The sequence below is a fragment of the Drosophila gunungcola genome, chromosome 3R (assembly GCF_025200985.1).
Source record: "Drosophila gunungcola strain Sukarami chromosome 3R, Dgunungcola_SK_2, whole genome shotgun sequence".
Lineage (NCBI taxonomy): Eukaryota > Metazoa > Arthropoda > Insecta > Diptera > Drosophilidae > Drosophila > Drosophila gunungcola.
In genome coordinates this window covers 12977631-12991216 of record NC_069139.1, presented here as the reverse complement: position 1 = coordinate 12991216, position 13586 = coordinate 12977631, and the positions used below count along the sequence as shown (strand labels likewise).

The 13586-nt window shown below is 44.2% G+C and overlaps 2 protein-coding genes across 4 annotated transcripts in view; one reads left to right on the top strand and one right to left on the bottom strand.

The window, feature by feature from the left end:
• Positions 1-6: 6 nt before the first annotated feature.
• Positions 7-13586, top strand: part of LOC128266582 (heterogeneous nuclear ribonucleoprotein R) — a 55214-nt gene continuing 41634 nt past the window's right edge. For 2 of the 3 annotated variants that reach the window (XM_053003199.1, XM_053003196.1), the window contains exon 1: positions 8-494. In XM_053003199.1, coding sequence (XP_052859159.1) covers positions 482-494 — 13 coding nt within the window. In that variant the 5' untranslated portion in view covers positions 8-481. Of the gene's footprint in view, positions 495-13586 lie in introns of all 3 variants that reach the window. The other variant, XM_053003185.1, reaches the window with a different exon arrangement.
• LOC128266581 (uncharacterized) lies at positions 500-5693 on the bottom strand. The gene is made up of 7 exons (XM_053003182.1): positions 4590-5693; positions 4236-4531; positions 3998-4178; positions 3806-3923; positions 2695-3224; positions 2277-2394; positions 500-2159 (listed from the first exon to the last, which is right to left on the bottom strand). Exons 1-7 carry the CDS (start codon positions 5501-5503, stop codon positions 1893-1895), a joined length of 2424 nt encoding a protein of 807 aa, XP_052859142.1. The 5' UTR covers positions 5504-5693; the 3' UTR covers positions 500-1892.

Here is a 13586-nt window from a genome sequence, read left to right as displayed (position 1 = left end):
GTAGAAAATGTCTCAGTATTACAACATCAACCATTCAAATTAAATCCCTCTGCAAAAATTTGTTCAAATTCTAAAAGGATCAAAAAATATATCAAAGTCCAAATTAGAAATTACTCTTAATATTTGGTGGTTAGGAAAACCGATTGTACCAAATCGAGCCAAGCAGTCTGTAGATCGCGAATATATATACGAGATAAAGAAATCGGAGGAGAATTTACGACGCTCGGCGATTAGGCGGGCGCCGTGAATTTCATTTGGTGTTCCAAGTCTTTTGTATTTTGTTTTTGTTCTCCAATATATCATATATGTTGTGATATCATTTCGCACTTTTATAAAAGCTGACAAATTCAAACATTGGATTTTGATTTTTGATCGTAAAACGTTAAAATTGCGAAGCGTAACGAAAAATTCATATCTTGTGAAGAACTAAAATCGAAAGAGCAATTAAATTCGACTGGCGTTGGGGACACTCGCATGCAAAATGAATAAGTTTGGTAAGTCGATTGTTTTACTACAAAAACATATATTTGAACATTGTGTATATGCACTGCTTTAGAATTATTATTCACTTAAAATCTATACATTAGGCTACGAAAGAATGTTGTAAAAGTTCAGTGATATTTCTCAAGGCACTTAAAACTAAGATACGTAGATACATAATACAAAAAAGACTTATCATTGGACGGACGTTCGATATAGTCTGTGGAGTTACCAATATTCGAGAATGAACACTTAATTCAGTTTTAAGGCACAATTTACACTTTTGATTACTTTCTGCTTTGTACTGATCTACAAATCTATTGCGGAATGTCAGGGGGACAAGACTGACTGCCCAAAAACAAAACCAAAAGCGGACACGGCCAGCCACTCGAACGTGTTTCCGCAGACGCGGGCATTTTTCCAAATGGAAATGGAGGAGTTGCCCGAATCCTGAGACAGTTACTGCCCACCGCTGCTGCCCTGAAATGACTATGAAAAATGTGTGAAAAAGATTTTTTGTGCCCCCTGTCCAGCTACCTATGGCTATAAAGTTTTTAATGAAAAACCTGGAGATTTCTTTTTTGCCCTGGTAGGAGACCAAGTGGCTGATAAACTGGTTCCTGCGGCGCATAGAAAAAGTTCTCAGGGTACAGATAATAAAAATTCAAGCGCGTATGATAATCAAGGCGCAAAAAACAAAAAGCGGAAAAAAACGCCACAGCAGCAGCGGCATTGGCATCGGCACAGGCATCGGCATATATATATATTTAATTCAGGCAAAAAAAAAAACGCAGCCAACGGAGCATCGACGATTTAATATAAGAAAAACACGACGGCAGGCGTTGGATTTTTTGTGCCATCCGTTGGCAGGAAAAAAAGGTGTGCGTGCGGCACAAACAACCCCCAGCTTGGACCTGGATGACCTCACCGATGATGGGTGTAGGTACGCCTGGGCCTAACTGGGTTCCGATGTTAACAGGTTTGCGATCGCCGCTCACACACGCACACACAGCTGTGCGACTCGACTTCACGGACATTAGAGAGGATCTCCGAAGGAGAAAAAAGACGAGCTACGCGGCATTTCCGTAATCTGAGCGCAGTAGGCGCGGCTGTTTGCGCTTTTCTGCCGACGATGCCGCTTCTGCTGCTTCGACTGCTCCTACCGCCTTTGATAGAAATGACAAATAACCAGATTCATTGTAATAGATTATGTCTACAACTTAATCGCCTTGCAGATAAATGATGACAATGTTCAAAGGGAGCAACGGCAGAGTGCTGGGCTGGCAGCTCGTTTTGTTTTTGGGTGTCAATTTTGTGTCTGTGTTGCTTTGTAGTTATGTCTTTTGTGGAGAGATTTGATGTGAGTTTCGTTTGGACGGAAGTTTTGCGTTAGTTATTTGGCGTGCGGTTGCTTAACTAAATCTATACAGCAGGGTAAGTGTTAGCCCGATCAGCGCGACCACAAGTCCCAGAGCGGATTGCAGGCCCGCGGCTCCGGCCAATCGGCACTTGAACATATCGTAGCGAGTCTCAACGTCAGCCACTATATTTTGATACTCGGCCTCCACGAGCTGGCCGTCGTAGTAGGTGATCAGATCCTCGAAAGGATACTCGTAGCCCTGCAGACACTCGCACTTGTAGCCTCCGGTTTCATAGCCACGACCCATGATGGGAACGCACTGAAAAAACATTCAGTTTAGTCAAATAGCTTAGTTTTGAAGAAACATTAGAAGGAAACCTGTACTTCATAGATAATCTCCTCACTAAATTGTGATTTCTCAGATCAATGTACTCACGTAGGATGACTGCTCGTCGCACTTGTGCGTGTTCTTAAAGGCATTTGGCTCGTAGTACCAGTCCGGGCACTGGTTGATATCCAGCTGCATCATGTCCATGGAGACGGCCACCACACCCCTGCGCAGAGCAAACAAATTAGTCAGTTTAATTGCCTCCATTTGTATTTGCATCACAATGCCAGAAGTCACAAGTCAGAAGTTAGGTCTTGTCAACACTCCAAAATGAGGCAATCAAAGCTAGGCATTTGCATGTGAATAGAACTGGGACGTGATCCTAGATCGGGAGTGGGACTGCGCCCTAAAAAGGGGCTTGAGCGGCCCGCGACGGCGGCACGCAGCGGACCGGCCCAACAAGTCGACCCAACCCAACCCAACCCAACCCCTATTCCATATTTCTGTTCCCATCCCCTCTACTCACTTGAATTCCAGCTTGACTTTGAGGCTGTCCCAGCCGAAGAAGGGCACCGCATAGGTCACCAGCCACTTCTTTACGTAGCCGTCACAGTCGAACTGCGGCTGAGTCCAGTAGCCGTGCTTGAGGTTGGCCGCTCTGTACGAATTGGGGTAGTGCTCGTACTTCTGCTGGTATTCACCTGTCTCGTTGTGCCGGATCTTGATCTTCATGTAGAAGGTCTCCAGGTCATCGAAGTTGGTGTTCCAGCGCTGCTTGAGGAACTTGAAGTACTTCTTCTCCGTGTACAGTTCGTGCGTCTTGTTGATGCGCGCCAGATCCTCCACCTTGAACTTCCGCGTGTTGAGCTCCGTCTTGTAGGCATAGGGTGCGAAGTAGGTGCGATTGGTGAACTTGTTGCGCTCCCAGAGCATTGTGGCCGACCAGACCTTGCTGTCGCCCAGGACAATGGCCAGGGTCTCGCCGATCATTTGGTCCTCGGTCAGCGGCTTGTCGGCCACACGTTTGCCCGAGTACACTTCGTTGGGATCCGATACCTGCGCAACAGGGGGAGATTCGAGTTTGGGTTTGCGTTTGAGGAACATTATAGGTTTTTGGGAAACGGGAGAGTTTCCCCCGCCGCTTTTCAATGCTAACAACTTGTGCAAATATGGACACAGAGAGCGAGCTGAAAGAAGACTCTCATCCCCATGATTTCCCTAGGTTCTCGATGATGCTGCTGCTGCTGCTGCTGCGGCTGGAATTTAATGAAGACGACGCCTTGTGGCGAACCCGTTTTTCGTGTCCTCGCCGCTCAAACTAATGAATTTAGCATTTGGTAATGGTTTGACACTGAATATTTAATTCACGCCGCGCGGCTGGCAACGCAGAATTGCAAATAGCAAGAGCAGCATCATCAGCATCAGCATCAGTACCGCCAGCGGTAAGAACCGAGAAACTGGCATTGCAGGAAATTCGAGGAAGTTGAATTACGCGTGGAAAATTATAATTTACACTTGAGAAGTTTTCAAGAGCCGTCGTCGAAGGCTCTTAATAGGTGTCGGGTTATCAATTATTGCTCTTCATTTAGCGTGAAGGCGAGCAGCGGCGATGGGAACGCTCTGGATCGTTTGCTTACCTGCAGGAAGGCGCTAATAAAGTTGGCCAGTCGCACGGCCATCTTGGCTTCGTTCTCGAACTGCTCATTGGCGCCGAAGCTGACATCGCCGCGCAGAATCAGATCCTGTGGATGGAAGCTGTCAAGGGGAAAACATAATTGATTAGTAAATTGAAGCAAGTTTGGGATTTCTCTGCCATTGAGTAGGCTTACTTTTTGCAAGTACGATAGTTGACTCCATGAATGTACTTAAGGACTTGGTCAATATTTAAGTGTTCCGCATGCAGAGATCTTGAGCCGGTGGTGTAGTTGCGATACTCCGCATGCCTGTCCAGATACTTCTGGCGAATGTGGTAGGGGGCCTTCTCCCATTGAATGGGCAGCTTTTGGATCCCTACAAAAGGTCACAACCGTCAATTTGAACTCTTAAACAATGTCACCTAAAACCTACAGCCAATCTTTAGGCAGTCGTATTCATTGTAGTACTGCTCTGCCGAGGCCCGCTCCACAATCTCCCCCAGATAGGGTCGCCGCACCACGTTGGGCAGCCGGAAGCCTGGCTTACAGCGGCACTGGTAGCCACCGCGCCTGAAGCCCCAACCGTGGAGTGGTTCGCATTCCGTGGTTTCTTTCTTGCACCGCGCCGTGTCCGCAAAGTGATTTGGACCCTTGTTGCCCTCACCCAACGGGCACTGGTTGATGTCTATGCGCTCAAAGTCCATTTCAAGCACCGAAACAGCAGTGTATCTGGGAGGAATTAATTGGGGATTAGGAGCAGTGCATGAGAAGCCAGTTAAAAGCTTACTTCGGGTATTCGATGTGCCGGAACTGGGTGTGTCGTGGGTAAATATCCGCAATGGGCACCACGGCGGCCACCAGCCACTTGTTGGACCTGCCGCAGTCGAAGTAAGGCCTTGTGAACTTGATGGGTCCGGGGTTTTCCTCAGAGCCAGGCGGTCCATGGAACGTGTATGTCTCGTTGGTGTTGTTCGCATAGCGGATCTCCACCTGGTAGGTAATCTTCGTGTCGTGCCGCCCCTCTACGTTATCCGGCAGCCAGGCGCGGTACCATTCGTTGATCTTGTACAGGTCGTGGGTGTAGTCCTTGGATATGGAGTCTGGATGATGGGCGCCCAGATCCTGCACATCGAACGTGTTCCACGTGGATATCTTCTGCAGGTGAATGGGGTCGTTAAAGTCGTCCAGCCGGAAGGTTCGTGGTCCGAATCTCGGGAACGTCTTGTTGAAGAAGCCGCGGTACGAGGACGAATACGAGCTGTTGGGCGAGAAGTACACGGCCGAGGCGTTGATGTGCGGATTGGCGGAGACGTCGGCCACGGTGGACAGGAAGTAGTACATCATGCCGGGATCATACGTGTCGTTGATGGCGGGTCGAATGAATCGCGACTGGAGGATGTAGCTCCAGAAGAAGCTCCGGCTCAGAGCCATGTTCTGCAGATGGAGAAGCGCCGTGCGATTGGGGAACACCGGATTCACGTTCACCTCCTTGATGTCCGGCTTGTGGGAGACGGCATCCAGGGGCATAAACAGGTCGGAGTGATGCTGGATGGGGCAGTTGTCCGCGTTCACCTTGTCGAACTGCCTCTTGATCTCGTCGAAGGCATCCCGCGCCTGCCACTCGTGCTGGGCGAACACGCCCACGGCCAGTACCAGCATGAAAAGCAGGTAGCTGCGCCCCAAAATCGACGAGGGGAACATCTTGCTCTGGCTTTTGCTCTTCCTTACGCCCTTACTGTATTGCAAACCAAACAAACACTACGCTTAAGCTAACAAACTAAACATAAAATGAGATTCTATGGGCGAGCCAACGCCAAGCTGCGATTAGTAATAGAAAATTATGATGCTCAGCACTTGTTGGAACTACGCCCTCAAAACAACAGTGTTGCAAAGCGAGCAATCATGTGCGGGTGAGCGGGCCAGTTCCATTATCGATTATCGAACCGGTTGAGTTATCGGACTGGTGGGTCTGTTGACAAAAGGGGGGAAAGTTCAATAAATTCAAAAGTTTATTAAACTTTAGGCCTTCTATGTAGGACAGAATTGACAGCAGCATGCTCTTGGAACCTGGCCAAAAATGGGAATTGGCCAAAAGGGCTAACGTTAACATTCGTTTTAGTTAGTTTAATGGGAATTTTAGTGCGGTAACGGCTGGCACATGGTTCATTAATTTAAAATAGCCTTTGCCAGGATTTCCATACTGGCTAGAACTGATATGCTCCTTCTCCAACAAATTACATTAAAACGTTCAGGGGCGTAGAGTGCATTTTTTAAAGGGGTTTTATAAAGATTCAAATTCAATTTATGGCAAATAAATTCATTACCATTAATTTTTTAATATTGAAATTAAAAATAATTTGGTAGTGCCAATTTAATTTTTACAAAAGTAAATTTTAATTTATTAATAAGTTAATAGGCAAATATTGTCAGAAACTACAGAAATAGATTTTTATTTGTAGATTTGAGGTTGAGTAAAATTTGATACATTTATTTGCTTTTCTAAAATAAACCAAACATGCAAATTTTAAAAGATATAAATTTAAGAGTATATGGTAATATTACCAACAACTTTTTAGGCAATTTTTTTCTAAATAATAGAGGTACAAATTTCTATTTCTAGATACCTAGATTAAATTAATTAAATGTATTTATTTTTTAAGTGTTCACAATATACAAATTCAGATATTAAATATAAACATTAGGCTGAGTTTCTCCACATGACCTTCTGGCTACGTCGCTGTGCAATGACCCTCTTGGGCGACACAACGCCCCTCCTGAATTATTGAAGCCCCGTCTGATAGGGATTGAATTAATCCAGATTCGGGTCAGCACCCAGAGCTGCTATTTTGGCAACTTTGCGGCTGTGGTCACAGCTTGTGGCTTTCATCCCTGGAGCAAAAGCAAGAGCAAGAGCAATAGCCATTTCCTGGCGCTATCGTTCAGCGTCAATCTTCTGTGGTCACCCTGCTCCTACTGCTCCGCATCCTGCTCCTCCGGCTCCTCCTGCTCCTCCTGCTCCACTCCTTTTCCTGCCCCTCTTGCTCGTCCTCTGTCGCCACCTGCACTAAATGACACGAATTAGTGGACGAGCTGTGTGACCCCTTGGTTGACCCTCCTCCATCTCGGCACTCGCATTGCAGCACTTTCCATTACATTGCTGCGTCCACGTACTGGCCATTTTGCCAGGGTTATTTATTACACCTGTCGTTCTTGTTTTGCCTTTGTTTTCCCCGGGCCAGTCGCTTTTTTGCCAGTTGGATTACAGAGGGATCCTCCTGGCCGACAAAACTAAAATTCGGCACAAACATAATTTCCAGTTTGTCGACTGACATTTGTATACGTGTACGTACGTGTGGGTGTATCTGTATATGTACCTGTGTGTCGGTGTGGCATAATGCAGATAAATCTACGCGCCTCTTGCACTGTTTTATTTTGCACGTGGGAATCACAAAAATGCACAAAAAAAAATATCCTCTCGGTTTTATAAAATGTTTTTGATAATTTTTGAATATTATCATATCAAGATGCTTAAACATAAAGATGGAGTAGTCTATATCGAAAGGTATTTATTTTTTATAATAATTTTAGTCTTCTTGAGAATCATAAAAACTATGCAAAATATTTATTAAATATTTTTAGGTAACCCTTTTATCACTTTGTTGGTTTCTGAAAGATGTTACAGAAACTTCCGGCAGACACTGATGTTTAATAAATTTCTAAAAAAGTCTTCTGAAAAGCTTTCATTTTTATTGAAAACAAACTTTAAAAACTTTTTCTGACATAACAATGTTCTCTCTTTTTTAGTTTCTTTTATTTAAATTTTGTTATTAAAAATAATAGTTTTTTACTGTGCTGTTACTTGGTTTTGGCCTCTTTTTCGCTCTTTGTTTTCGCTAACACCGGCTACTGTAATTGATTGTTGTGTAAATTCAGCCGTTGTTGTTGCAGTCGTATGCTTCTATAGTTGTCCTAAATGGCCATGGCAATTGCTTTGTGCCAACTGGCGGAGAGAGTTTTTCGGGGGCAGGACTATTGGATGATGTTGCATGGAGCAGCGGAGCCAGGAGATTTGGCAGCGTTGCATGGCAGATAACGTTTTAATTCGGCCATGTGCCAGGGCATTAAAAGTTTGCCGACTAGGGATTGAACATGTCGGGATATTTGAAAGTTTGACAGAAACTGATGGAACAAAACAAAAGCTTTAGTCCTTTGAATTTGTGCTTATCGCGCCCACTTTGTTACTCATTTTAAACATTCTAAAGATATAAATATTGGCCTCAATTTACAGTGGCTTATTAACAAAATAAATGCTATTTCAAATCGTTATTTTTAAGAGCAATAAACTCAAAGATAAGCGTTCTTTGAACTCGCAACATTCTAAATAAATATTTTTACCCTGTTCGTGATGATCGAGAATTGCTTGTTTTCGTTTGTTGTGTTGCAGAAAAATTTGCGATAATATTTATCAAAAATGGTTTCCATTTTGTGCGCTCATTATTTTATTGCCTTCTAAATCAAGGCGAGGGTTCAAAAAACCAGCCAAACAAAAAGCGCAGCGACGAGATAAACACAGAAAACCAAGACGAAAAAACATCTTAGAATGCCAGACAACGGACAACGATTTAAACAAAATCAAACCGAAATGGCTGGGCGTAAATATAATAAAACAAAAGCGAGCGGTAGACAATGCCGGACAATGACAAGAGAGCCGGACAAACGGACGCGGACAGGGAGTGTCCGCACTTGGACTCGGACATTTGGACATTTGGGCATATGCAAAGCATCTCCGAATGCGATTTTTCATTTTCATTCGATCCAATCCTATCCGATCCCGGGCAAAATCAAGTGGAGTGTGGTGGAGTCCAAATGTGGATGCCTGTACGTCAGCAATCAGCAGCAGCAGCAACAGCAACAGCAGCAACAACGCAAGGCAAACGGCAGCAACACCGCATACAAAAGCGGCCTAACACAGAGCAAAAATGTTTTTTGTCAAGGGTGAATGACCCAGAATCAAAATCCACAAAGTCGTCGACGTCGTCGCTGCCTGGCTGGCTGTTTGCCTGCTCATGCCCCTGCTCCTGCTTCTGCCCCTTGCCCGTTGCCCCTTTGCCGCTTACCATGCCCACCTCCTCCTCGCAGTCCTCGAGTGAATCCTCATGCAGCAGAAAACAAAATCGGCGGAGTCTTCGTGCGTTTGGCTCGTTTCAGTTTTCGTCATCCTCGAAACACGCCGCACCTCTCGCTTTTCTGCATCATTTTGTTTTGTATTCGCGATGGTACTGGTACTGCTGCTGCTGCTGGTGCTGGTGCTGGTGCTGGTCTGGCCCCCCTTGGCACCCCGCCCCCCCTCTACGCCCCTGGCTGTTATGATTGCCGTTGCCAGACGATAACCCAAACCAAAAACGTAATAAAAAAAAAAAAGCAAAATATATATAGCTAAAAGCAATGAATTTGAACATTTTTGCAGCATTGCACACGCGACTCTCGCACGCTCGCTCAGCCAGACAGTCTGAGAGATACAAATGCGGCCCACTCGCAGATACAGATACAGATACATTTACAGATACTAAGTGTAAAACTCTGCGCTCTCTGGATTTTCTAAGGCCCCCAAGTGCTATCGGGCAACCCGAGAAGCGTTAATTGTCACGGTGTTCGCCGTAGATATACGTTAACTGAGCTGCGGAAGGTATTATTGTTTCCTGAGCCATTGAATGATCATGAGAAGGTGGTGATGGGTATGTTAGCCAGACCTCTGGACATAAAACTTGACCCATGCACATAATTCCAGAAGATTCTAGTTTAGTGCTGCCATTTTCTATTTTTGAACTATTGTTTTTAATTTTCCATCAGTTTTGAAGTAGTAGTGATGTTTAAATTACGCTTGGGGTAAAGTTATACTTACCGCTCATTTCGGATTTTAAATTTTCAATTTTTTTAAATTCTATTTACTTTTTTAATAAAATGTTGGATTTTTTATAATTTTTGAAAACGACAAATATATTTGTTCAATAGTCATTAGTCCTTATTATTTTTGAGAGTGTGCCAGCCCGAACAAAGCGGCAATTAAAGTTGACCCAAGACGATGTCGACAAGAACCAAAAGAGCCCGCTTGTTCGGCTCGTCCTGTCACCTAATTTCCGTTTTAGAAAACATGTCCTCAGTCCCGGCCAAGAGCCACTTGAGGGAGTCCTTGCCCCCTGCTCCTTTCGATCCTGTCTGGCCGTCCCGCCAATGTACAACTAGTTTTGTCCGTCGAAGAACGACGAGGACGAGAACGACAACGACAACGACGACGACAGCAGCAGCAAATAATTTTGTAATTCAATTGTTGTCCTTCTGCGCATATGGCGTGTGTGCCGTCGAAGCCCGAGTCCTGCGGCAGGTTCCTTTGGCTAGCTGCGGGGCAAGTGGCCTAGCCAGACGGCTGTTGGTTCTTTGACTTGTCCTGCTCCCGTTTCGAGGACCTACGACAATAGCAAAAGTTGCCAAGCACAACCGGAAAGAGAATGGCCGACAAGCAGCAGCGTCTCTGAGTTCTGAAGTCTCAGCAAATTGCAGTCAGTGGTGTCCTGGTCCCCTTCCCCATCCCCTTCCGCTTCGATTCCCCGCTCTAGCCGTCTCTATCCTGTTCTATCCAGGCGACTTCCTGTGGTTCAGTTGGCAAACAGTTTTCACGTTACCTGCTGCAAAGCCCTAAGTGGCCACATTTTCCTAGCGCTTACATGGCAATGAAAAATGTCAATTAATTTTATAAAATGTTTTATTTTTCAATGAAAAATGTCCATTAATTTTATAAAATATTTTACCTTTCAACCAATCCATCCAGTCATTATCTAAATCAATATTAATACATTATATAAAAGTTTTTATAGTTTTATGGAATCTAAAATTTTATATATTTTATTTTAAATAAATCTAACTATAAATCTAAACCTAACAAATTTTGTTTAATTTTGTTGTCAAGTCTTCTGATTTTTATTTTATCTTAATTATTTGAATATTCTTACATTTATATACATTTGGAATGTTTATTCCTAACATAATGCAAGCGCATAAAAGCAATAGTAAACGCTCGCTAGTTTTTCCAGTGCACCTGCTATTTTTGCCATCGCAAACTTTTGCATTGTGCACAAACTTGTGTCGTTTGTCCTATTTGGAAAAAGTTTGAATCCGAAGGCCGAGACTTTTAATTAGGGCTTGCTATGAACTACTTGAAAAGCAAAGATGATCATTCCGGGGCTGGAGGTGTCTGTTGCAGACGGACCGCCCAGTTGGAGGCAGTCTGCGATTTTCCCATGGCTGCTCATCGCGTATCCGCCATGTAATTTATGCGTATTAATTTCATCTCTGGCCTATCCGGCTTCCTGTCCCTGTGCGATGGCACAATGCAAATGGCTTCGCTCCTTTCTGCGGCTTGTTATGCACTTCGTACCGGGCCCCGTTCGATGTCCTCTGTCGGTCAATGCATCCCCACCACCAGGAGGGCAGGGGCATATTGACCGGCACAAAAGACACGGCGTGACCACGGCAAAAAGGACTCGCTGCCTTGCGAGCACAATGGGAATGCAGAATGCATCGCAGGAACCGCCCGATCCCTGCGCCATTATTCGCATTATAATGCCATTCCGATGTGTGTATGTAAATAAACAAAAAACACAAAAAAAAAAAAAAAGGTGGAAGAAGGCCTGGGCAATCGCTTGTGTTGTTCTAATTGCCGGCAAGGACCTGCCTGGATCCGACTCGACTGCCTGGCATCCTGCTAGGCTGGACATGCATTTGCATTGCAGTTGCCGTTCGCCGCTCACTGCTTACTGCTTACTGCTCACTGCTGGCATTGTTCCAGACCCCGCTTAAGGGTTGAGTTTCAAGTTCTGCACTCGCCGGGGTTATCGCACGATTACAAAAGATTTCCTACTCTCTGGTCAGCCGCGGCCTCAGATCCTGAATCCGATTCAGATTCAAATTCAGATTCCGATTAAGATTTAGATTCAACAACGCGAGTACAGCAATGCAAAAAGGCGAAGTGAAACTTGCAGCGGAAGTACATTTTGTGCGATTCGTCAGCTGCCCCAGCATTTTTGGAGGGCAGGCAGCAGGGGGGCGGGTGGAATTGAGATTTATCTAGGAGATACTTTATCCAGCAGATGTTGAGGGGTTTGGGGGACATTAATCACCCGTCCCGCTCCAAGTTTGACCTCTGCGTGTGAAATTGAAGTCGTTCATCTGTTATATCCTGCCCCCACTCCGTTTGCACTACTTTCAGTTGTCGACACAAAATGAAACATTAAACACTGGCCCATAACTCTTTTTCACTAGTAGGTGCTCGAAAAACTTGGCTTTTTTTTGCCGTTTTCAACCTCTACATTTCATGTGATAAATACTACAATAATAAATGCATTGATTTGTCTTATGCCCTAGCATTAAAATTGAAAACTTTAATATAATATTAATTTAATCAAAACTCTTTTTGGCTTTATTTTTTATTAAGGACAATAAGATCTACAATGTTCTGCTGGGTATAGCTTCATTAATTGTAATTAGCAATTTTTTTGGTGACCTCAATGTAGTTTTAGAAATATAACTTAGTTGTTTTCCAATGATATGAGATTTTCTATGACCTAAATATTGAGTTTGCATGACCGCTTTTTGCTGGACTTGCGGATATTGGGCTTGGACATTTAGTATTATCTAATTGATGGCAGTGTAACAACCGATTCTCAACCGATTCTGTGATTGTGTTGATAGTTATTGAACTGCTGTTCTAGTTTTTCACCAAGTGTGTGCGTGTGTTTGACCTTCTGGGCTGTCATTGACCCCGCTGCGGTGTAAGGCCGACTGCATAGCGGTCGAGCGGGAAGTGCACGGGGATGAGGAAGAGTGCACGGGGCGAGCGGTCTCACTATACATAATGTACAGCCAATTCCTGCGGCACTTATCCATAGTGGCAGCATGTGCTGCCAGTCGCGTTCCCATTCCGCCTTTGTTTCAGCTCGCAAATTATTACAACACACATATATAGTACACTTGAAACTTGGAATGCACTCGCACAACCAACATAGAGTATAACATATAACATACAACATACAACATATAACACACAGTGGCACACTCGCATGCACTCGAAAATACTCACTCGGCCGTACTGACCTATTCCTCTGAAAACGCTGGTTGGCCTGGCCTGTCTGCCGGCAAATGGCTCAAGTAGGGGGCCCAGAGCGATTCTCGAGACCAAGCCAAGCGTGAACGTTTAAAGTTCCCTTTGTTTTTGTTCTTATTTTTGTTTTTGTCCAGGGATTAAACGTGGGCGGGATGCAGAGGGGCGGACACGGCAATTTAATGGGAAGGATAATGAATAGGTTGCCTAGTAGAAACTCGCTCGCCTGCTGATACGCATACTTATATGCGGCCCTTTGAAAAAAGGGTTTGACTTAATGTGGTTAAAAGATACGAAGCGGAAAACCAGAACCTAGAACCATCTTTATTTAAATTTGTAGAAGAATTAACTGTTCGTACTTTTGTATTTCCCAAGTCTTAATGCACGTTTAAATACGAAAATGCATGGGAAAAGTACCATTTGCTTCCCAGCAGGAAACAAGTTTTAAAAAACATTTCAAACAGAACAGAAAAAGTAATTTATGTAAAATAATCGAAAAAGATTTAATAATGTATTTTGAAAGGGTTATACTTACAGTTAGTCATGTGTTGAACATATTTTCTATCTTTTAAAGGATTAAATATAATTCTTTGTGTGAAATTAACCCTTTGATTATCTTTAGTAGAGTCT

What these genes read in the sequence shown, in the direction of transcription:
- LOC128266581 (XM_053003182.1), bottom strand. Translation starts at nt 5,503, where the DNA reads ATGTTCCCCTCGTCGATTTTGGGGCGCAGCTACCTGCTTTTCATGCTG. An exon ending in TTATTAGCGCCTTCCTGCAG is followed by an intron (nt 3,225 to 3,805) that starts GTAAGCAAACGA and finishes CCTGTTGCGCAG; the next exon opens with GTATCGGATCCCAACGAAGT. An exon ending in GCGACGAGCAGTCATCCTAC is followed by an intron (nt 2,160 to 2,276) that starts GTGAGTACATTG and finishes ATGTTTTTTCAG; the next exon opens with TGCGTTCCCATCATGGGTCG.